Source organism: Amblyomma mixtum, chromosome 2, assembly GCF_055824585.1.
Source record: "Amblyomma mixtum isolate Tamu chromosome 2, ASM5582458v1, whole genome shotgun sequence".
In the NCBI taxonomy this organism is placed as follows: Eukaryota; Metazoa; Arthropoda; class Arachnida; order Ixodida; family Ixodidae; genus Amblyomma; species Amblyomma mixtum.
The window spans coordinates 58,876,328-58,900,767 of NC_143013.1; the positions used below are offsets into that span (position 1 = coordinate 58,876,328).

Here is a 24,440-nt window from a genome sequence, read left to right on the forward strand (position 1 = left end):
TCCGTCGATGGCAGATGGCAGAACGGCAAGCCGGCACGCAACTGGCTGAAAGGCGCTCCACGCGTTGGCTGGCACCTCCTCTTTACGAAGGCCAGTTCAAAAAAAAAAAAAGGAAACGGGTAAGCCCGGAAGTTGAATACGATTTAATAAGGAAATCGGCCGCACAGGAATATAACTCTAAGTTCTTAAGAGTGCTCGGCGCATGCAGGTCGAGTTCACGCGGTAAAGAGACGACCTCGAAATCCTCTTGAGTGCACCTTTAAGACTCAGACCACTACGGTGCACAGATAAAAGCGTACTTGGGTACTTGCTTGTAAGCTCCAAGACTGGGAATATTTCTTGGTTCTGATACTAAGTTTCTCTAAGTTTCTCAGCGAAACAAAGGAGGTTTTACTTCCAGACGGCTTTCTGAGTGGCCTTTCGGGATGCAAATCATGCCGAAAAGGAGCCTCTTCAAAAACCTGCCACGATTTTACGGCATTCAAGCAGAAATGCTTTAATTGCGTGGACATCTTTAAAGTGTATTCTTACACTCTATCAAGTGTCATTTCGAGACGTGCAGGAGTTATTCGCGTGCCTTAAAGCACAGCGAGAAGCTGGAATTTTTCTCGACTGGGCCGATATTGGTAGAGTATGCTCCATATAACTTGCCTCGTTTGCGTCGCGTCATGCGTAATTTAAATCGTTCAGTGCCAAGTTAGCCTTCTGGGTACAGTAACCATGATAACTTCCTATATTTATTCAGATACCGCTAAAGGCCCTCTAAAAGGTGGTATCACGTAGCGTATGACACACGAAAAACACTCTGTAAAACAGTATGTGAGAATTCAATCAAAAACAGCAAAAAAGAAGGTAACAACAAAGTACGCTGACATCAATGTCGAAAGTTAGATCAAAGTTCGGATAAAAACAAAATAGCCCAAAATTAGAGGAAATTGTGTGAATGCAAAGAACGGGCAATCAGTATAAAAAAGTCCCACTGAAAAAAAAGAACAACATCAGAAGGATAACGAAGGCAACAAGGAGCACCAAGCGAAAATCTCTCTCTCCCCCTAGACAAAAACAAGAAAGAAAAAAAGCACCTTTTAACTTTCCACCCACATGTCACGTTCTGATGTAAGCACGCAGCATTTCTTGAAATTTGTCGGGATGAAGTCTGTACAAATTTCAGATGGTAGGTTATTCCAATCGATTGTGGTTCTCCTCCCTGCCTTTCCTTTTATTCCTCCTCCTCCTCCTGTGGTTCTGGGTATGAATAATTGCGCGTAGAGCTGATCGATATGCTGAGCGTTTGACATTTTAAGGGTGATCACGGCGAGGGAAAATAGGAGAGGATGATCGAAAAAAGTCGCGGTGCAAACAATCATGATGATAAAGTTTTTGAAAAGCGATAGGCGAGCGTGTTTCCGTTGTTTCCGCATGACAAAGCCCGAGGTCCGCACTGCAGCACCTGAGACTGCTTAACATTAACGCAAGAAGTATCGTTAAAAAGACTGCTGAACTTGAAAGTATACTGTTATTTCACGATCCCAATGTGACTGTAGTGACTGAAACGTGGCTTAACGAAGAGATAAGTGACCAGCTTTTGCATTGCAGATACCAGCTACCGCGCGGTAATTTCTACGCCTCTCCATTTTAAAAACGGCATACAGAAACCACATTTGTTGGGTATAGATGAAGTTATTCATATCAGGACCTTGATATGCACATGACTTCATGTCTTACAGTATCATGACTCTAATCGCCTGCACCACGGAACAATTTCAAGAAATTATGTTAGGCTGTAATATTTTCATAAACGTCATCGAGCAATGGCAAACAACTTGCAAAGGCTCTTGCAAAGCGTCCCAGAGTTTGAAAGCAAAACCGCCTCCTGCGCTCGTCCTCAGCGCAGAGGAAATGAGAGTTCTGTTCCAAGTCTTATGAAGAGTTTTATAAAGGATCCCAGTGGTTCAATCTTATGACATGGTGCTGCTGGGTTCTAAATACGCTGCAGCTGAGGTCTTGACACACATGTGTGCTCAATGGTTTCAGAACAGAAACAAATGAATGGTACTTTCACGAAACCCACTCTTCTTTTCACAAATGGCGGTACGAAACTGTATCCAGCGCCTGAAAATAGCTTTAGAGCATTTCAAACGCCAGTGATGAGTTATTCATCTTCACTACTCTCGCGTTTTTCGAGGCATTGGATTGGAGTCAGCTGTGTGTTTCTGTGGTGAATATCTTGAAGTCGGAAGACAATAAAGGTACCACGGTAAAGAAGCGGACGAAGCATTCAGTTGCTGAGGAAGAGTTCGGGGTTGTAGACCCAGTCGCTGTTCACCGATTTCCGTTGAAGTGAAATGCAAGTCCACCCGTGTGTTGAAGTTGCTTAAACGTGAAGAAAGCCCAGGTTGTTTAAAATCTTGCGCAGCATCAGGTTTTCAGTAATGCTGCTTTGTAGCGTGGAAGCACTAACCAACCGGCCCACTAAAATTCGCTGAGAAAAAAAACTGCTAGCTGCTTTCACAAGCGTAGCTTATTCTATGGTACTGGAATTCTTTTCCAGTAAAAAAAATTCCTGATCGGCTTCTAAATGCTGTCATTGCCTCGGTTCATGCGAGTAAAACAGTGGTGTGCACAATCTAGGCTTTTTTTGAATAGTCTTTGACGCAAAAACGTAGCTTGCACGAGCCTCACCGAATCATGCCCGGAGTTTCCGCATGGCATCGATACAGCGCATAAAACACAGTAATGTATATACTTATGCGAATGCAAGAGAGTGTGGAATTCGGCTTCATTGATCCGCCTTTGACGCAAAAACGTATTTTACAAGAGCCGCATCTCTTCACGGCTGCAATTGCATCATGGCGTTTATACAGGGCATGAAGCACCTTTTGCACTCTTTTTCCCAAGTTAACTTAGCATACGGCTTGTCTTAGTTGGTAAACTGCCCGCTCGTGTCTTACCTCCTGGCCGATTTCAGCTGCTTATATTTCTCATTACAGGCGGACATATGAACTTACCTTCGCTACGTATGAGTAGCTTTTTTCGATGTAAACACTTTACTTGTGTTACCCTTAATGTACTTAAAAGAATTGTCCGCGAGTTTTCTATGGCAGGCCCCATTGTGGAACTTACCGGAACAATCGACGAGGTTACGTTCCCTAAGCGAATTCCAGACTTGAGAAAATGGTGGCCCTCTAGAGATCCAGTCTGCGTTGCGAAGTCGATTAATTTGCAAGGCAGGTAATATTTAAAAGCCTCGAACTCTTGGCCACACATGAATAGTGTGCATGAAATTCTCCTGGTGAGTACGATTAAACAGTGTGGTGTTGTGCTCGGAATGCCCTCTCCCCCCCCCCCCCCCCCCCCAACATAGGCCTGGTTGTTATCCTGGTTGTTAGCGAATACTTCATCACCAGGGTTTCATTGAAACGAATGAGGAGAGGCGCTGTCAACAGAAGAGGGTTTCTTGACGCCAACACATATAAACATGGCTCCTCTTAGGCAACACCACCACAAAAAGGCAAACTCTGGCAAGAAGTGAGCAGCCAGAATTTTACTTCAGACTTGATTTCACAACTCATTCTTTATATGGCTTTATTCTCAAATAAGCCGGCACCGGCTCACCTTCAAGAATCCTGCCGTGGTGCGGTATACTAGCTCACTTATGAAGCGGTCGCTGCACAAACTTATTTCCGTTAGGTCTCGCTAAATATGCTCGTCAGAAAAAGTCGTTGCCTACCGGTAAAATAAGTTACCGGGACTGCGATACGCAGAACAGTCCAGATAAGGCAGTTATATGCGACGGCGTACGTTCTGAACGGCGTCACTAGCCGCGAACTCTGCGTAATACGTCCTTGAATGTGCAATGCTACATCTACAAATTCTGAAGTCTGAGAGCAACACGGGATCGGAACAGACTTGAAAATTTTCTTCGCATCTCGATTTCGGTTTAGCGCGCAAGAGTCGATTTCCCCTCCCCTTTTCTTGCCGCGCCTTGGCATGGGTCACACCTGCCGCTCCACGCCGTCAGCATCGGAATGTTTGCATAGCAGTCACATCTGTGTCACGTAGTTAGTATCGCCCCTACGATGCCTACGCAGAGAGAGCTTGAACTGTGACAGGACAAGGCAGGCATATATTCGTGCCGCTGCACACAGCACGGCCTGCTTTCAGAGCTTTCCGCCCAAGACAGTACACTCGCGCGAACATTTCAATTCACAAGGCTAGCGCGGCGGTCGGATCATCTCGCACAGCCATATAAGTTTTCGAGTGGCGCCTCCTACTGCCCATGAAAAATGCGAACGCGCTGAGTGGAGGTCAACGTTTTTAGATAAGAACAGTTGGAAAACTTGCGCCGGGGATGCGGCCCCGTTCTGTCGCCACTTTAATCTCAAAGATACGCGACCGCCATCTCAATGCTGGCGACATTGCCGCGTTCCTTTTCTTGGTTTTCTCTCGGCGCTTGGTCGCGTGGGCGGTTTTCTGCATAACAGGTCTACGCTGGCTCGCGCCTTAAATCGTCTGCGCCCAGGGCGGCTGCTTGTAGGCGCGCGTCACTACTGATGTTCACTGCTTTCATTTCGCCTACGTATTGCTTAGTTCGCGTATGCTCTGCGCCTGGTGTACGAGAGGGCCGGATGCTCGGAGTTGAGCTTTCGGTTGTACATCTGGGCCGCAATCGTAACGCCTTCTTTTTCCGTTGTTCCACAAGGTAAAATCGAAGAAACACGACGTGCCGCTTGCCCCCTCGTAGTCTGGCTTGATAAAATTCTTCACGTGGCTAACATGCTGCTGTGCAAAGTAGTTTGCATGTCCGCTTCGTCAGCCGTGTGCAGGCCGCATCTCTGCGGGCCGTTAATGCTTACCTTCCTTGTCTTACCGGTGATGTGAAGAGCAGCAACTCTTGCATGTCGCTTAGAACACCCCTAAAAATGCGGCTGAGGTCGCAGTAACAACAATAAATTTCGCGAAGTGTGGGCCCCGTAGTGCTTACCTTGCAGCACCGACTGCAACGGAAAGACGCCATTTTAGAGTACTTCCCTTGGCTTTCCTTAACACTTGTGTTAAGGAATAACAGATTGACTAACTGTTATTCTCAGAAGTAATTAAAGCATCTACAGAATCTTGCAGCCTCGGCCTCGGCGCAAACTCCTGTTTACTTCGTGAAACCACCTCGTTCAATACGAAATTCCCGTTTCGAATCCATCATAACCGGCTTGTAGGAGGCTGAACAAACTAATTTTCCCCGGCACGCATGCATATACGGTTAAACAAGCCCGAACAACGAGCTTTTAAGCTTTCGGGACGGAACACAGCATTGCCTGCCTATATCAGCTCCCTGAATGTTTTTCTAACGCGTCTTTAACGTGAATGGCTAAAGTTGTTCTTATCAATGATAGAAGCCGTTTTGTTTCATTAATACGAAAGAGGCTCATGCAAAAACTACGTTTGTACTCATTTAATAAGCTTTTGTACGCACGCGAGCGGCAATCTGTTCACACTACTGAAGCTGGAAGTAGGAGACAAAGCGCCCATCTTAAAGCGACCGTAACACCACCACCTAAGCGTCAATCGCGTGGCTCTGTTCCGCTCCGTGGCCCGCCAGCACTTTATTCCAGCTACTCCTATCTAAAAACATTGGTGGACAGGATGGTGATCTTGGAAATAGTTCCTGAAGAAAATAACTGGATAATGTATTCGCTATTGGGAGAAAATGCTCTGTGCTCTGAAAGGACATAAAATAAAGGTTAGGTTAAAATCTGTAAGTCCCCAAAAGAAGGCTGGAGTTGCTTGAAACAAGCAGTTCCGAAGCTGCTAAAGTAAATGTTGAATTGCTGTTAGACTTAACTATCATATCGAACTCGAAACTCACAAGAAGAAAACGGCTCCGCTCTCGGGGCTTTGTAATGTGCGAGGGACGGCATTAACACTTCTGCGATTACAGCTGCTAAGGACGACAAACACAATTTCAGTAGGAACAACCCGAATCCCTCCTCTAGAAGAAAGAAGGAAAAAATTGTAAAAATGAAAAGTGTCTTTAGTATAGGATATAGCGCTTCGATGCTCCTCGCCATAGCGTTTCTTACTACTTCTATTAAATTGAAAGTAAGCTGGAAGCGCTGACCTTCATCCGGAGGGGACGTGCGAGGCATGCCGGGAAGACGTGGCTTAGGAGTGACATCAAGTGGCTTGTTGCCTGTGCGACGGATTTGATTTCAGGGTTGTTCTGTTGTGTTTTCATTGATGTCTTGTGCCCTTTGTGGTGGTGTAGTTGCCCAGCTACGCAGACATTTCTGTTCAGATGCGACGGCGCTTGACTCGAAGTGACCTGAGCACAGTATATGGTGCCTGCAGGGCCTGCGGTGCGTTTACCTCATTCCTTGGAGCCATTTACGCAGCAAGCTGGCTTTAACCAACGGGAGCATGTGCATTTATAGTTGAACGAAGTCAGTACTGGGAGAAAGGGGGGTGTCTGACAGCGGTCGTGCTTAGCATGCAGAAGCCACCTCCACTTCATGAATTAATTCATGAAAATAGCCTGATGTGGCACTTTTGAACATGAACACGGCCGTCACTTACTTGTGGTAGGACCGGCTTCCGCAACCAGTTAATGTTTTTGTTTGCAACATCTGTAAGCGCAGCCTTCATACATGGTGAGAGACGATATTAAGCGCGCACCCCCAACATTCTGAAGGAAGGGTGAGGTTCAGGCAAGTTTCTCATGCTACGAGGGTAGGGCGCGAATCCGCTGTGGTAGACGACGCCAATGAAACGTTTCTAGCTCTCACAGTGCCTAAACGGGGGCTCATAAAGCGCACTATATTAAGCGTTATCAATTTCTTCAAAGCATATTGGCTTTGCTAAGTGACTCCATTAAACTCGAAAAATTGGCTTGGGCGGTTAGCTATATTTCGCGACATGAAGAGAAAGCCCCCTCTCATCGTGGGCATATTAGGTTGTCATTTATATTCCTCTGCTTTTCTGCTCATTTATTGCAATTTACACTAAGCATATTTAATTATAGGGCACTTTCAGTAAAAAAAGAAATGTTTCCTTGAAATATTTTTGCGAAAGGTTACATTTCTTTAGCCGTTGCTATGTTTTAGTGCTTTTATCAGCCAAGTCAAAGTAACCCTGTTTACCCGGCATTCCCGTGGCGGATGAAGTGCGCATTCACAACCACATATCCATTGTCGCCAGCTTTTTCTCTAGGTAATATATGGCAGCTCTGTATGCCGCGCCTCCGAGTGCTGGGTGCAAACAGCCTTTGGTGCACTCTTCGCCACCCTCGTCGCCTCCCTGCACCAAGTTGGTTCGGCCGCAGCTGAACTAACCATGCGCCGCGCTATGCGCGTTGTACTGTCTCTGTGCAGCGGTGTGGTGATTGAAACACTGAAATAACTGAGATGGAACGAAGTAGTACATATTTGTGCTTGTGGGAGTAACCTACTGGCGAAATTCAGCGTGTTTCACGTGCGAAGCAGTACCTGCGACAACGCGGTGATTGCCAAGGTATGGCTGTCTATTGCGGTGCGCGATGCACTGAACGCACTGGAAAGATGCAATAGCTATTTAGTGTTTCTTCCCCGACCCATCCCCCTTCCCCCGTCACTAACTTTGGACGAGCATCATATTCATCATCAGCCTGACTACGCCCGCTGCCGAATAGAGGCCTCCTTCAAACCTCTTTATTTACCCTGACCTTTGCCAGCTGCGGCCCCCCTTATTCCTACAAACTTCTTAATCTCTTCCACCCATCTAACTTTCTGCCGCTCCGTGTTATGCTAGAAGGGGCGGTAGAAAGTTAAGTAGGACGAAAATTTGTGCCCTAAAGGGTGATTCGTTGCTGGCTGATAGTCATAATCCTCTATATTTAGTTTCAAAAGGACGAATGGTTGTGGCAACGTAGTTCACCTCCGAAAGGCAAAACTTTTCGTAAAAAAGGACGAAAGAACGCTTATGGTCACTGCTGTGAATGTTTCTACAAAACGAATAAATTTATGCGAAACGGTATTCATTCAAACCACCAACGCGCTAGGGGCGGCGCTATAATTAATGAAGTTAAAGCTGCTGCTGTCGAAAGAGACAGCACTGATCTTCACTACAGGGCAGACATCACTGAGTCAGTGTTTCGACACTATCAGTCATGTTATATGCGTAGTAGCATCACCTTTTGCTACTTATGACAACGATAAAAACAGCGCGAAATCTTAGTTAGAGGGACGAGAGTTATAAGCCGCACCGCACGTGATTGGGCATGAAGACAGGGCTGGCTAAAGCTAGCTGAACCCTACAGCATCGCCCATTGTTGAAGGGGATTATCATGTAGATGGTAAGAGGTCTGAGCGCGCCACGCTAGGGGACAAACTGGACGGCTCTACACGACACAAAGCAGTTTATCATAGGTACTTGCAACGCATACGAGCCGAACTCTTACCAAAAAAAGAGAATGTGGTCCTAACCCTCTCTTGCGCAAAAGTCCTTATTAAGCAACACCTGAGTGAAAAACTTTACTCTCGCAGAGGAATTCTCTAGGTGAAGGAGGTGCCCTCAGACTAAGGTCTCAGTGGATTTTGCTGTCTTGCGAGCTCTGTCGACTAGTTTGAATAGTTCTTCAGGCTTCGAGTAAGACAGTGGAGCCTCTCATTGTTCCACTTGAAAAGATGCTTCCGTCAAACGGCGTCACAGCAGTGGCGGCAGGTGGAAGGGACGCAGAGAGTGGCAGTAGGTTAATGCCATGGCACCATGAACGCGATATCGACTGAAGGATCGCTCGCAGCGGAGACGACAGGAACGCATCTAGAAAGTGACCGCGTCGACATCGAGAGGCACAGATTTGGGGCCCGCGTTCCCAAGACGAAGGTGTACTGTGTGGACGCTGAAACTTCCGTTCCACGCAGAGACTGATCGCGACACCACGCTATCAGGGGTCGGATTGGGGTTTTTCGAAACATTAGTTATTTGTATACTCTTCAAGAACTGAGAACGTGTTCATTCATTTCGAATAATTTTTAGAATACGCTAATAGAAGAAAGTTATTATTTAGAAGAAAGTTAGAAAAAACATGAATGAAAACTCGTACGTTCATGTGTTTCTTCCTCGAACCATTTTCAATTGGCGCTGTTTCTAGTGAATGGCTTACCAACTCCCCCCAGCTTCTGTTACACTTGATTCGTTCATCGAACTGGATAGGAGAATATTCGATTCCGGTATTCGAAAATTTCGAATATTTCTATGGTCCTAGTAGGTAGGCCCGTCCTGTGTTTCAGTGCAGGGCGACCTGCTATGCCAACCTCGGTAGTGTTCTTCTCTGGGACCGTCATCCAGCGTCCGACCTCACCCAGCAAGCAGCTTACCGATTGAGCTGCAACTACCGGGACCCACGCGTTTACTATTTTACCTTCCTTATTTGCATTGTATGTGACGCCGTCTTCGCATGCTTGAGAAGGAGAGACTAACATCGAAACGAAGGAGCAGAGCAGAGGGAAGGATGAGCGCATTGGGTACAGCTATGTAACACATACGGGGATAAATATGACACATCGAAGGGAACGGCGCGCTGAAGCAGAGGAACGCACTCATGTCAAAAAGATATGAGCCGCGTCTGCAGCTCCTGAGTCGATTGCACACCTCACTCAGTGCTTTGTGCGGCTTCCGACAGAGGAAGTAATGCAACACACTCCTTGGATGCTACAGTGGGTTCGACCTGCCGCGCGCGGACAATACACTCCATAGTTGTGAAATACGTGTTTTATCTTATCTGCCTGCGTAGGCGCTCGGCGACGATAAAAATAAAATATCGTATTAGTCGCCCTATAGGAACAGACCTGTACGAGATGCTGAAGTACCCCTGGTCGGCGCTGGAAACGCCGAGCTGCAAGCTGTGCCGGTTGAACGCGGCGAAGGAATCGAACGGTAAGCTTCCAGCTACGGTCATTGCATGCAAATATTATCTCTGTACTGCATGAACAATCTGGTCGAAAGCGGGTCCTTGCATACTTCCCATCTCGACGGCAGTTCTGTCATAAAAAAAAAGAAACGGTGTAAAAGAGTCCGGTATTAGGCATTAACGCGAGAAAGTTACGCAGCACTATCATATGATGCCAAGCAAATATAAAGCTAAGTTATAAAGGGCAGGAAATATTTAAGCGCGTCAAAGTGTCTGATCAGCCAAGCTCTACACAACGCCCTATATGTGTCGTAAGCTTTGAGACTGGTTGGCACAACATTGATGTTCAACAGCCCAGAACAACAGAGGGACAACAAACGAGGACACCACACGACAACACGTCGCGTGCCTTCGAGCGTTGTCAAGTGCCGCCCTCGGGTTGTTTCGCGCATAGTGAAAATAGATCCAGTTTTGTGTGGCGTGTCCTTTTCTACGACATCTTTACTATGATCTCGTTCTGTCCGTTTCGCCATTTCGTTACTGAAAGGCGCAAGAAAGTGTCGGTTTTTCTCCGCATGCCTGTGTTTCAGTGAAGTTGCGACCAGCACGCATTGTTTTTCTCTGTCACCTGCTTCGCTCATACTAATCTCCGTGCTTTTCAGTAACCATCTCTATAGCTTCCCGAGTCAGAATGAAAAGCATGGGCCGCTGTTTTAGGGTTAAGCTCTGAAGTTCGCCTTTCTGCATGCAAGATAAGTTATGGACATTCTTACGAGCGGTACTCAGGAACGACCCACCTGCTTGAACCGCAATCGGCGATTAGCTAAGACGTAGCTATACAAGTTTCTTTTCCCTGCTGCTGTTTCCTGTGTTGTAAGAGCTATGACTGCGCTGATTTTACTGTTCCCAGAATTGTAATTTCTTATAAAAAGTTGCGTGTTTTTGTTTTGAATAGTCGTCTTCATGCCGAGGAAATGTCTTTCCAAACAAGACTGTAACGCGAAATTAGTGCGCACGACGTCCCACATTATTTTTCTATAGTGATGCCGTGATTTCTAATAATGAGCTAGCGTTACACTTCACGTTTGGAGCAAAATCAGATATTCGATACACAAAAATGCACTGATTGCTCGAGAGAGATCACGGGACCATGTGACGCCTGCCTGCCGTGACAGGTGTCAATCTGACAACCGTTTTTTGAGTAACCATCCCACTGCAGGTGCCAATTAAATTAACTATTGGTCGAAGGATGTCATGTCACACTGTGACGTCATCACAGTCAGCTCACACGTGTCACAGGCGGCATTTATCTTCCTCTGCTCTTTTTACCATTCACTGTTTTCTTTTTCAAGGTTCGTTAAAACTAGTTTAGTCAGGAATTCTTTTGCACCGGGTAAACGACGCCGTGAATACAAATGGCCAAATCGAGTTCACGATAGCAAATTCCCTCTATCTTTACTTTTAAATCCTACCGTTATAAATTTTAGATGAAAGCGTTCTCCATGTCGATCAGAGCGGAAATGGTGGTAGTGGAGTGAACATATCTGAAAATGCGCCATCCTCGATCACGTGGGCCAAACTGATTGCCAAATGCTGCATTTTTTCTTGTGGGAAGGTAGAGTGGTGTACTGCGGTAGAAAAACGGCTCCCACCTGTTGGCTTTGGGGAAGATAAGTCTGCTAGGTTTTGATATTCTTAAGAAGCTCTTTCTAAGACTTGCATTTTACTCCCTTGGATGCACAGGCGCCCAAACACTCAGCATGAGTCAATATCCAAAGCATAATCACTTCTCCTATATACTCGCGGAGACTGTTTTCATCTTTCAGTACGCAGCATATATCAGGCAGGACAAACTTTACATCTAGGAAGTTCTGTAGTTGCAGGTATATGTTTTAGCCACTCTTCAGTGCTGTCGCAACCTCCACTAAGCGATAACGAAAGCTGGTGTGACGCTCATATAGTAAGCTCCGCGGCAATCGCACTGATTGCTGCCGTAATCGTAGAAGGCGGAGAATATCAAAAAACAATGGCATGCCTCTAATAGCCTGCTTTTGGCATTATCGAAAATGCTTCAAGCCCTTTTTACTTATGTTTATTATTTACTCTAGGAACCGTCGTAACATCGTCGAAAGTCATCACCGGATTATGACGTGGAGGTGGAATTCGTTGGATAGCCATCACAGCCGGCGCCAGCGCAACGTGATTATCCTGCCAGCCACACTGCTGCGAGCGCTGATGTTGCTAGCGCCTGTGGCTTCTCATGATGCCGTTGTCATCAAGACCTTCCAAACTACAGAAGGACCCGCGCAAAATGTGTTATACATAGAGAAAAGCAACTGGAATAGTAACCTTGTCATCGTGGGCGGGAAAAATGCTCTGTACATGCTGTCTCCGACAAATTTCTCGGCAATGGCCATTCGCAGAACGGGCCCAGAAAATGACAGCGTGTTATGTCCACCGTATCCTGCGGCATGTGCTTACGATTACACCAGAGCGCCAACAGACAACGAGAACCTAATCCTTCTTCGCGAAAGATCATCGCCCCTTGTCCTGGCTTGCGGAAGTACATTCCATGGCCTGTGCCGATTTTATTATATCGCAGGTGGAGGGTTTTTTCCTGAAGATAAGCCATATTCCGGATACGACTATGTAGCTTCAAAGTATACCACCGTCGCTTTCATTGGATCCGGCCTCAAAGACGATGTGCTTTTTTCTGCCTCAACTTACGATGGCCGGCCTTCTGAATTTCACCCCCATGACGTATCGGCTAGGGTTCTACATAAAATACACGATTTGTCCCACACCCTTGAAAAGCCTCAAGGAACGCCTTTCCTAAACGTCGTTGACCAACTAAGAGCGTCCCATCGAATCTTCTACGTCTACGGCTTCAGTCACAACGGTTTTGCTTATTTTGTCACCGTGCACTCGGATGTAACGTCTCTGGACGTCTTGGAAACACGGCTGGGTCGTGTCTGTGAGACTGACATGTCCTTCCACACCTACATGGAAGTGCCCATTAAGTGCCCTCATGAGGAAGACAGGGTCCACTTTAACGCTACCAGCGCGTCTTTGGGTCCACCAGGTGCGTACAGCTACGCTGGCAGCAAAGTCCTGGCGGTCGGTTTCGCAAGACAAGTCAAGAAAGAAACAAACGCTAGCACCTTGGACACAGATTCAGTGGTTTGCTTCTTCGACATGGATAGCGTTGAGGATGCTTTTAGTGAGGCTACCAGCGAATGCAACGAAGGCAAGACCAGTGCACGCTTGTCGCCTGTCTATCATGAGAACCAGGACGATCTCACCTGCAAACCACACGTAAGTTTACTTTATTCTCACTTTGTCTTGCTCACGCTAATGCAAAACCTATTGCGTTGCAGGATGTTTTTGATTTTGCATGTCTTGTGAATTTTTTTTGTTTTCATTTTTATTTTATTTTTCTTCGATTTTATTGTATTGTTATAAAACTACCATGATATTGAGTGGCGTTAGGAAACGAACACACCTTTTTACATGTATAATATTCTGCAAACATACTCTCTACTGTACGAATATTCCTAAGCATTACATAGATGCTTGATAATATTGATGGCGTTGAAGGCACAGCAATTCATAATTCACTGTTCTGTGAGAAAGCACTACTTCTCGCGTGCAATCCTTGAAGGTGACGTTACGGCGTAGATATGTCCTTGAAGGGGTCTTAATTAACACAACAGAAGAAAATTTGTATGTAGGTCGGAATTGAACATGGCATGCGGCACGCGAGACGGAGATGCTTCGACTATGCCACGACTGCTTTTTTTTTTACCTTGTGTGGCTATTTGATTCTTGGGAGGGAATGAAGGTTCGTCTAGTGAATACACACATGTCTAAGAAGCGTATCTGCGAGATATATACCGAGGCGTGCATGAATAATTTAATTATGTGCATGAAAATTACAGATATCCAAACTAAGGGAATAGCGAAGTGTATGTTTCTGGTGAATTTCGTTCTTGCGTGTCGTGGAGGCGTAGCGCCACCCCGCGGAAGTCACTGAAACCTCGGCATGCAAAGTACAGCAATGGTTCAGCAGATGGCGCGCGTCTAGCGAATGCACGGATGTCTTAAAAACGTATCTTCGAGTTATGTACTGAGGCGTTCATGAATAATTTAATTATAAGCGTGTAAATTACAGATTATAAAATTGATTTAGTAGCGAAGTTGTCCGACGCGCACTCAACCTAACAGACACCAAGCCGTGTCTAGTTGCCCTATACACCGCAGCTTGCGCTCTCTGACCAGGTTCAACATTTTCTTTAAGGACACACGGTACTGTTTTAGCCACATTTTGTGTAATAAAAGCTTCAAATACCTTCTACGGCATGCCTGGAAAACCTCAGTTGATGCTGCTGTTACTGTTGAGCTGTTACCCGATTATTCTGGTCGATTTGGAACTTTTATAACTTTTAATAAATGTTATCTAACTCGGACAAAGGATATTTTTTACAAAAATTTGTATGCCATTATCTAGCAAATAATAGAACTGTAACAACATCTCGACTGAACTGCGCTCTTTCCAAACATATTTCTTTAACACTATCAGGCCTACTGATATATCAATAACAGGTAAATAATTATTACCAACTGAAATTTATAAAAATCAAAGAAACGATTTCCGAGGGCAAAAAAAATGGTCTTATTTTGATGCACTGTCCCGATACTGCTGATTACACGAATATTGATACTAAAATCATTAAACACACGCATTGAAACTTGCTGCATACGATAGTAGCCAGATATACCACGCATATTAAGCGTACGGAAAGGCCTGCCAAAGAATTTCTTTTACTATCTGTAGTTCCGGAAAAAAAAAATTCTGTATTGTTTAAGAACGCCTGTCGTTTTCTTACAGAGGAGCATATAAGAGTGAATTGAATGAACCACTTAAAAAGCGGAACTCAATAATTGGCGCAACAACTTCAGAACCGAAGCCGTAGTTACGGCTGCATATTTGGGGACATTTATATTTATGCCGCTAAAGAGCCAGCGAATGTATTAGGAATGCGAAGCGCCTGAGGTGCAGTGTGATTGGAGTGTCGCTGCGCCTTCCACAGCCCCCACGCCCTCTTAGCGAAAATAACACTTTTTAAATATAAGGTAGGATATTTATATTGTACTCCAAACGTACTCTGCATTCATTAATGCCTTAAAGATATGTGGGGGATTGGTTCTTCAAACTTCTTGCCTTGTGTTAGAAATGTTTAAAATTTGCCGAAAAAAACTTAACCAACACATGCCAGGAGCACGTTTCAAGTACGCGAAAAAATGTACACGTGGTTTGATTACGTAGGTAACATAATATAAGCGTAATTCGAGGATATGAAATGAAATTAATTAGACCGAAGTATACTTAAATTCGAAAAAATCGTCAGTCTTTATAAACATATGTGCGGCACAATTCAGGCTGTCGTAGTACAATGTAGTGACGTAAATCGCTTTTATTTGAGTTATATTTATGTGTTTGCTCGCTGCGTTGTCTTTAACTTAAAGGGATGCTGAAAGGTTTCCCAAAAAAATTGAGTGAAGAGATGCACTTTACAGTTTTCCACACTCGGAATTCGAATTTCTCATCCAAATTAGGCAAAGGAAAGCGCAAACCTATTTTATTTTGGCGAAAAGTGCAGCTGCAGCCTCGGGCCAGCTCGCGCGCCTCGTTGCCGCCTGTGATTGGTTGGGCGCCTCGTGACGTGAACACTGGCGTTGGCTCGGTGAGCCCGGCTCGGTCGCCGCCGATGTAGTACAAGAAGCGCGGCGCGCGGTGGTTCGGGCTGTAGGTTTGATGCTTATATCACGATGGAACACATCGAAGATTACCAGGAGGATCTTGGCGTCATCCCCTACATGTACGAACCAATCGCAAAGAGCAAACCGCTCCAAGGAAGCAACGATGCTGGCGCAAGCGATGCTTTTGGCTTGAACGAAAGCGAAGTGTCAGCATCTCCACGTGTTGGAAATGTCTTTTAGTAAGCACACTTTTCTAGCCAAACTTCATTCAGAGATACAATAAATTAATTTTGAAGCGAGCAAATATAGTATAGCGCTGCTCCACGAAATTTTCCTAATGCAATGTAAGCGGGATGCGATCGTCGGCATTGTTGTCTTGCCGCTTGTCGGTGCTGCCGCAAATCTGCTTGTAATCCACACAGACCATTGACATGTGCAAGAAGTTATCAGGCTCTTTTTGCACGAAAATTTTATGCTGACATCGCTTCATGGTCGCTGCGTGCCGGCTCGGTTCATAACGCGCGCGTAAAACAGAAGTTCGCGGCGCTTTGCGGCAGAACTTGTCGAGGTGACAAACGTGTGCCTCCCGTTCTGCGTGCCAACATGGGATCTGGCAGTAAATTGAAATCCTTGTTTCGGCGAGTTGCTTCATACTGCAAGCCCTTGTAGGAATATCTCCATCCGTTTGCGCCCACCTTTATCGTGCTGTTCTCAGATCAAGCGACCAGTGATTTTTTTCACTAACTCGATGGCCTCGTGCTGCAATCGAACAGGCCGAGTCGCAAGGCTGGCTGTAGCACACGTGGCCTACAATTATATAATAATATTATTAATGTATGAAGCCATGCTGCACTCGGCAATTTTTTACGACTACATGTGTTATCATAAATGTATTCCTGGCAGAACACTTTACTGGTATTGGCTGCATTAGAACTTGAACAGACTTGTCAGCCTTGCCATCACTTTTAAAAAAGCTCGATGCAGGGTCCTCAGCAGCATCTGCCAGTAGCATTCGACTTGTTGCACAGTCCTGATTTGTACTGCTCTTTGGTGTGCATTCTTGACTGTCTGGTGCGCAGCCTCCAGGTGCGATGTCATTTTCCATGCACTCTTGATTTGCACTATCGTCTGGTGTGCGGTCTTGATCTTAAAGCAGTTCGGCAAGAACCTGAAAGGCATAAGCCATATGATGTTATTGTTGCAAACAGAACAAAAGTGTGCTTCAGTATGAGTAAAATCTCCTGGTTTATTTCGCAAACTATTTTGTTGATTGGCGAGCTCTGTGGAAAGTGAGATCATTTATTTTATACCAGGTGTTTCTTTAGAAGGTCCAAAATTTATTTTTAAAAATCGGTAACTAACCTTGTATTAATTTTATCCCTGGGCCTATATTGACGGATATGGCATACACCAGTAATAGGCAGAAGGTTTCCAGTAGCTCACTAAACTGCATATCTTGATTAAATTTTTATTTTCATATTATGTTGTATTTGCAGATTTGGAGCACCTCCTACAAATACTGTAGCCAAGCAAAAAAAATCTCTATAAAAACTTACACCCTGACAGTCAACTTCACGCGCTAACACAGCGCCAGCGGGCGCGTCCGACGTAGATCGCTCAAAAAAGAAAAAGTGTACGCTTTGGCGCCAGACTGCAAGCGCCATGACTGCGCTAGAGATGTAAAATTTCATGAAATTTTGAATGGCGTGAAAAAAGCCATTTTTTTCAGGGTTTTTTTCATGAAAAATTGGAAATTTTGCAAAACATGACAAAAACAGATTTATTTGCAACAGCACGACGATCAGTAATAATGCTCCGAAGTTCAGTCGAATATGTAGTTATAGATGTCATATTGTGAAACAAACTTCTTTTTCTATTGCACCGAGAAGATAAATAATGATTTGCACTTCAGGCGAAATTGGAAATATAGATATCATATTTGTGGAACGAACTTCTTGTTTTATTGCACCGAGAAAGGGAACATGGAAACTGATCTGTAAGTCACTCCACATCGGACTCAGAGTCACTGTCGCTGGATGCGGCGCTACGCGCAGCAGCATGGATTGAAGCTGTGTCCACAGCTAGGTTAGACTGCACATACACGAGCTTTCGAACGCGTTCCCCTGAAAGCCTGTTGCGAATCCTTGTACGGACGTTTCCGAAACGGGACCAGTTTCGTTCGCAGCTGGCGGATGATGGAGGTATCTGCAGCAGTCGGCAAGCCAGGCGAGTTTGCGGCTGGTTGGTGCAAAGGCCTTGCCACCAGGTAGATGGGGCCACGTGCTTCGCTGAAGACCCCTGTCCTGGACCAAATTCCTGCGGATGTCCTGTACTCTGCTACGTTGGAAATCAAGAAGCTAGGCTTGTATTTGGCTAAAACCGCTTACGTGCACAGCAGCCTATGTTATTTATGCCGTGTGTGTAGCGCTGTAGAATTTGCAGCCATTTTGTTCAAACTATTAGTGTGTTTTAAGTCAAGCCTGGAGCTTATATGTGACCTGGCCTTCAACCCGCGTACTCGCAGCACGAAGGTTTTAAAAGCACTACCTGGCACCGGCGATGACGATTGCTCTCCAATCTTTTGACGATGCATGCTGTAATGGTTTTCAAAGCAAAAACAAAAACCTAAACTAAATGATTTTATGGCAAGCAGCCATAAAACCTTCAAATTGCATTTTGAAATTGAAAATTGAAATTTTCGATGTTTCTCTCCATTTTCCCTCGTCTGAAAAAAACGAAAAAAAAACAGTTTTTTTCCAAAATTGCAGTGTTTTTTTTCAGGCCTTCACATCTCTAGACTGCGGACATTGGGCGCTGACGAGGCAGCTATCAGCGAGGCCCCAGGCGAAACCAAACTGAAAACGAAACGCCGCGCGCCCGTATACCAGAAACATCTGCGAAGAGTTTTCGCGGCGCTCTGAGCCCGAAGAAAAATGTGCCGCGTACTACTCCCTATGTTCTTGCCACTAAGGGCTACGCATGAATCTTAGAATATCTGAGCTCCAACATAATTGAGTTAAGAGGCTGCATATAACGTCTTTTCACGAGCTCGCTTACCAAACGAAGTTCTCTGCTCACGCGCGGCGCGCAGTCTCCGGTTGTGAGGCGCACTTCGCGTCGCTCCACCTCTTGCAGTATTAGTAGCAGTTTAAGATTTTTATACAGCCAAACAATTTAGGGCCGAGCTCTGATATGAGTAATGCTGTACGAGATGCATGATGCATTCCTGCAAGCATAACTGCAAAGCACTTATTTTGTAAGCTGCAGTTTGCTGCCGTCCTGACGTTCTCATTCCAGCGCCGTTCATCTCACTACTACCGAAAGTCTTGCATCCACGAAATTACGCGCCATACACTACACAGAACACCGATTAGCGCAGTCAAATTCTCATAGAGTTAATACACAAATTCTTACCTCGAGCTTCCTCCTTTTCGCGAAAGCTGGCCTCGGTGGCGGTGACGAGCTCCTGTGCGCGAAGACAGGCGGTATTGCGCCGGGTTTCAGTCGAGCTGACTTTGTTGACAGGCCCAATGAACGCATTATCGACAGGCTCTGGTTATAGTCTTCATCATGAAAGTGGTCAGAGCATAGCACTGTAGTCTTTGAGGGCTTGAAATCCCTTCGCTTCACAGCAGCGACCCACCTCGCGGAAAGCTCTTTATTTTGCGGGAAGTAATGAAAGACCACATCGTCGCGGCCGCTGGTGTTAGTGCAGCCGAAGGCTGCGCAGAACGCCGGCATGGTGGTCCACCGCTTCACTCGATGCTGCACACGTTTCTGTACGTCACCACAAACATAAAAACGCACGAATACAGAAACACACGGCAGATCGAAGCAGCTTACGATGGCACGCACGCAGAAACAAGCACGGTCGCGGAGGCTGCGAGGCGGTGCAACACCAATGTTTACGTCACCACCAAACGGTTTCCGGTTTCGGCTCGCATCGTCAGTGTCATCAGCAGCGCTCGGCGGACAGCGGGGGGCGGAGCTACCGCGCAATTTTAAACGGCGATTACGTCGCTCCTAAGTGATTAATCTGGAAAAAAATTTCACCCGCATGATTTTTAAGGTTCCCACATCCATGCGTGAGCATCTTAATGAATTCGAAAATCTCTTCAGCTTCCCTTTAAGCTGAACTCTTTTCGTAAGCCTCCACGATTCTGCCCCTTGGTGAGTATTGGTAAGATACAGCTCTTGTACACTTTTCTCTTGACGGACATTGTAAACTGCCATTCATGATATGAGAGAACCTGCCATATGCGCTCCTCCCCCTTCTTATTCTTCAAGTTATTTCCTCTCACAATACGGACCAGCGGTCCCTACCTGCCCTAAGTAGACATATTCTCTTACTACTTCCAGCACCCCGCTACCAATTGCTTACTACTGTTCCCTTGCTAGGCTGTTGAACATTACTTTTTAGCCCCACAGTTCTGTTCTTTCTGTCTAACTCTGATCCTGCTTTGCTGTTCATGCCCTGAGTGGCTTAGCAAGGCAATGTCATCAGCGAATCGCAAATTAATCATGTATTCTCCATTAACTCTTATTGCCAACTGTTCCCAATTCAGGCCCGGAATGCCACCTGTAAACAGGCAGCGAATAGGATTGGCGAGATTGTGTCTCCCTGCCTGACACCTTCCCTTATTGGAATTTTGTTGCTGACCTTATGGAGAACTATGGTAGCTATGCAGTCGTATCTTACAATATTTTCACATAACACTCTTCTACTTCCTGATTCCGCAATGCCTGCATGACAGCTGAGGTTTCCACTGAGTCAAATGCTTTCTATTAATCAATGAAGGCTATATGTATGGGTTGGTTATATTCTGCGCATTTCTCCATCACGTAATTGATAGCGTGAATATGGTCTCTTGTCGAGTGTCATTTACGAAATCCTGCCTGATCATTTGGTTGATTGAACTCTAAGGTTGTCCTGACTCTATTAGCGATTACCTTAGTAAATACATTTAAGGTAACAGACAGCAAGCTGATTGGTCGGTGATTCTTGAAGTGCTGCACGTGTCGCAATATTTTCAGCTTTCTGACCTCGCGCTCGGTCGCACTTGTGGTGCGACGATATCTCACGGCTAAGTGATGTATTACCTTGCGGCGCCATCAAGCTTTTTTTAAAACGCCGCGTTTTCTTAGGGATGAGGCTGAGAATGCTTATCGCATTAAAAATGTCATCGACCAAACCGTCATATCCGCTGTTCAGTGATTCGTCACACCGTCGATCAACGCGAATCCGCCTTGTTCTGCGTTGGCTCAGGCGAATATATATATATATATATATATATATATATATATATATATATATATATATATATATATATATATATATATATATATATATATATATATATAGGTTGCGAAAGCGTGAGGTACTAGACTGCTTATAAGAATATATAGCGAAGTATACGCTTCGTTAAAGGAAAAATATTTATTAAACTCGACGTTTCGATCGGAAGACTGATCTTCTTATATATATATTCGTGTAATTGTGGTCATTCGTGTATCCACGAATGAGAAAATGAGAAATTGTGGTCATTCAAACCACTCTCTCTCCCGTTAGAGGAAAGGGACGCAAAGTCGGTATAAGACGCAAGTGCTCCAGTCCATTTAGAGGGAAGAGGGTGAGGGTTGCGAAGGACAGGGAAGGGGAAAAACATTTATACATAAAAATATAAAAATAAAGGAAGCAAAAGTAACATTGAAAAACAAAAATAAATATAGGAAGGCAACGGCAGAGGCTTGGGTTACAAAGCTATAGAAATAGATAGGGAGGGAACTAGTTGCTTCTCGGAAGGCGCCAGCAAGAATGTTTCAAGAGAAGCTTCCTTCGGTGTGGGTGGTGAACCCAGCAGACGGAAAAAAAACAATATTCTAATAAGGAAAGTACAAAGCAAAACCACAAAAAAAACGAAATACAAAAAGAAAAAAGAAGAAAGAAACAAGCGCACGCATGCATATGTATGGTACATTACATGACAGAACGGACCGCTTGTCTTAAACAGCTCTAAATGTTGTGGCTGACTCGTAACTCACGTTACAACGGTCCAAAACACCTGCACCGCTGGGGAGCGGTCCTTGTGGTCATTCGTGTGTATACCCTGAGGAAGGACGGTCCTCCGTTCGAAACTGTTAGTATTAAATGAAGATAATCGCAAAGTTGTGACCCCTTCTTCTACAAGTCTACCTGGCCCATTGAACGACAAGACCTGCTGCAACTACTATATATGTATATATACATATATACCAAGTAACGCAGGTGATTTTTTAATATTTAATTTTTTGTGGTGTTGATCAATGAAGAATAATACTGAATATAATATTGCTTAAAGTTAATTGATTGCAAAATCAGAAAAAAAACAACCACATTCCGCCGGTGGGAACCCAACGTACGACCTCCGAATTACGCGTCCGATGCTCGTCCATCTGACGTACGGCGACGGCTGTCAGATCTGCTGCGCAAAACTACAAAAGATATAAATATTTAAAAATCCCCTGTCCTCCTTGGTTTCCGTGGCTGTTGGCTTCTCTAATTTGTATAACGAGCCCTTCAATCCCCTTCGCTTGTCTGCTTAACTACTTAACGAGGGCCTCGGTTCTGGCAGTCTTGATGCCTTAGGAAGCATAATAGGGTTCCCACACAGCTTCCACCCTCACCGTTCGATGACGTTCAATGTCACACCAGCAGTAACTCAGGACGTACTACGTCCGCCGCTTATGAATGTGGGTGGCGCAGATGAATACTGTCAAGTTTAGGTGACTTTTAAAATAAACGCAAATACGCCCGAAAGCAGCAGATCTGAAAGCCGTCACCGTAGCTCAGTTGGTAGAGCACCAGACGCGTAATATCGGAGGTCGTGGGTTCGGTTCCCACCCGGTATATATATATACACACATATTACTTTGCCATCTGTATACATAGTAGTTGTATTTTTGACAGCTTTTTAGGAATGTTCGAAGTTTTACTCCTAGCATACTTAGGAAGTATTCATTTTGATATCTAAATGTACGAACAAAATAACGCAAATTAATATGAGGAATATTGAATATGTCCGAAATGCATTTTTACCACGGTCTTTATTCGCTAAGTTCCCCCCCCCCCCCTTTCCGCATAAATTCCTCATTACTTAATGCCTACGCGGTCCTTCCTTCCTTTAGCAACAGACCTTCTGTACTTTAACTGCTGCCTAAAAAAACACGGACTAAATATTTTCATTAATTATTTCGGTAACAGAAATCGTCTGTTATATTTGATGATGATTATTACGTTATTTTCAGTGACATTCAAAACTATAGTGACGCCGATTTTCTCCAAACAGATGTCGACTGTTTTACTGACTGGCAAATGGTCCTAGACACAGTGCGCTTTCTACATAGCGCAATGTTATCACCGGAATTTAGGAGCACAAAAAATGCTTCATTAGCGCCGGTCAGGTCCTTTAAATACATAAGAGTTTTTCGGGCATAAAATTTATTCAGTAACCATCATATCACCTACATTACTGAAAACGCTAACCTCAAGCTGAACTACCTAAGAGGAAGCCTTTCTAGTGCATCCAATTCACGCTAACTCCATAGAAAAATGCCCAGATCTAAACTTTATAGCGTTGAGTACATATGGGACCCTGAAACCAAGTCGCTCATATACTTCTAAAAAACTGTTAGAAACCGCGCAGCTCGTTTTTTCTCCTACGCCTGTGACCGCACATAATGCGTTTGACTAATGAAAAACACATCGCCACTCACAGCACATTCACTGTGAATAGGCTTGTCAGACCTCTGTCTCTTCGCTAAGATCTACTACCTAAATGTCAACGGATAAATACATGGGTCATTTTACAAAAATTTGTTCCGTCACGCGCCGATCACCCACAAAAATTGGCATTCCACTTTGTCGAACCACGGAGGTACTCAATTATTTGATTCATGCTCCATCGTACCAGTTTAATTATTTGCCTGCAGATCTAGTGGTCACGCACGATTTCCTGCTCCTGACGTCGTTGGTTTTATTTTTGCTTTATAGAGTGTTTTTAGTCCTTCATTTTTGGCTGAAAGTTCCTTTCTTGTGTTCCTATTTTATTTGCCTTGAGGTTGCACATTTCTTCTAATCGGACATCTGTTCAACAAAGTGAAACGTATCTTGTCTTGCAATAAACGGCTGTAATCTCAGTGCATGTGTGGGTTGGGTTAATTATACTTAGCTTTCCACTCACCTGAGTAATGTCCTCAGGGGCACGATAATATTTGTAATAATAATAAACCGCGATAACCTGGTAGAAACTCAGGGACATGATTATATTTGTAGTTAATAATAAAACACCGATAGCCCAGCAGGAACCAGAACAAGTCTCCATAAAGGACACAAGTATGTAAGCGTGATACTCAAGACAGGCTGCACGTATTTATGTTGCGCTTGCATGCAGGCAGCAATGGACGACATGACTTGCACCCCTGGAAGCAACAAATACATTGAAAGCTTGGTCCCCCTCATTGGGCGGGCCGTGCTTACTTTCCCAGGAAGAGTGACAACCTCCCTCACCGTTATGGAGCAAAATGGCACCATCGTTGTCTGGGCCGGCGATGACCAGAGTTTTCTTCATAAGGCGAGTAGAATGTGCTTTCCTAATATGCTTCCGATTGCGGCCGTCGTCCGAGTTCAAATTCTTCCTAGAGAGCGGCCATTAAAATAGGAAAAAAAAATAGGGGCGACGAGTTGGATTGATGAGCAGGGAATGCCTGTGTCTTTCACTCGCCACTCTATTCTATTTCTGATTCTATTACAATCCTGAGTTTT

General features: G+C 44.9%; 1 protein-coding gene across 1 annotated transcript in view; it reads left to right on the forward strand.

Moving 5' to 3' along the window:
- The first annotated feature begins 9,823 nt into the window (after positions 1-9,823).
- The window catches only part of LOC149359438 (hepatocyte growth factor receptor-like), a 57,144-nt gene continuing 42,527 nt past the window's right edge, over positions 9,824-24,440 (forward strand). The window contains exons 1-3 of the mRNA XM_089567682.1: positions 9,824-9,906; positions 11,989-13,195; positions 24,070-24,249. Coding sequence (XP_089423808.1) covers positions 12,026-13,195; positions 24,070-24,249 — 1,350 coding nt within the window. The 5' untranslated portion in view covers positions 9,824-9,906; positions 11,989-12,025. The remainder of the gene's footprint in view (positions 9,907-11,988; positions 13,196-24,069; positions 24,250-24,440) is intronic.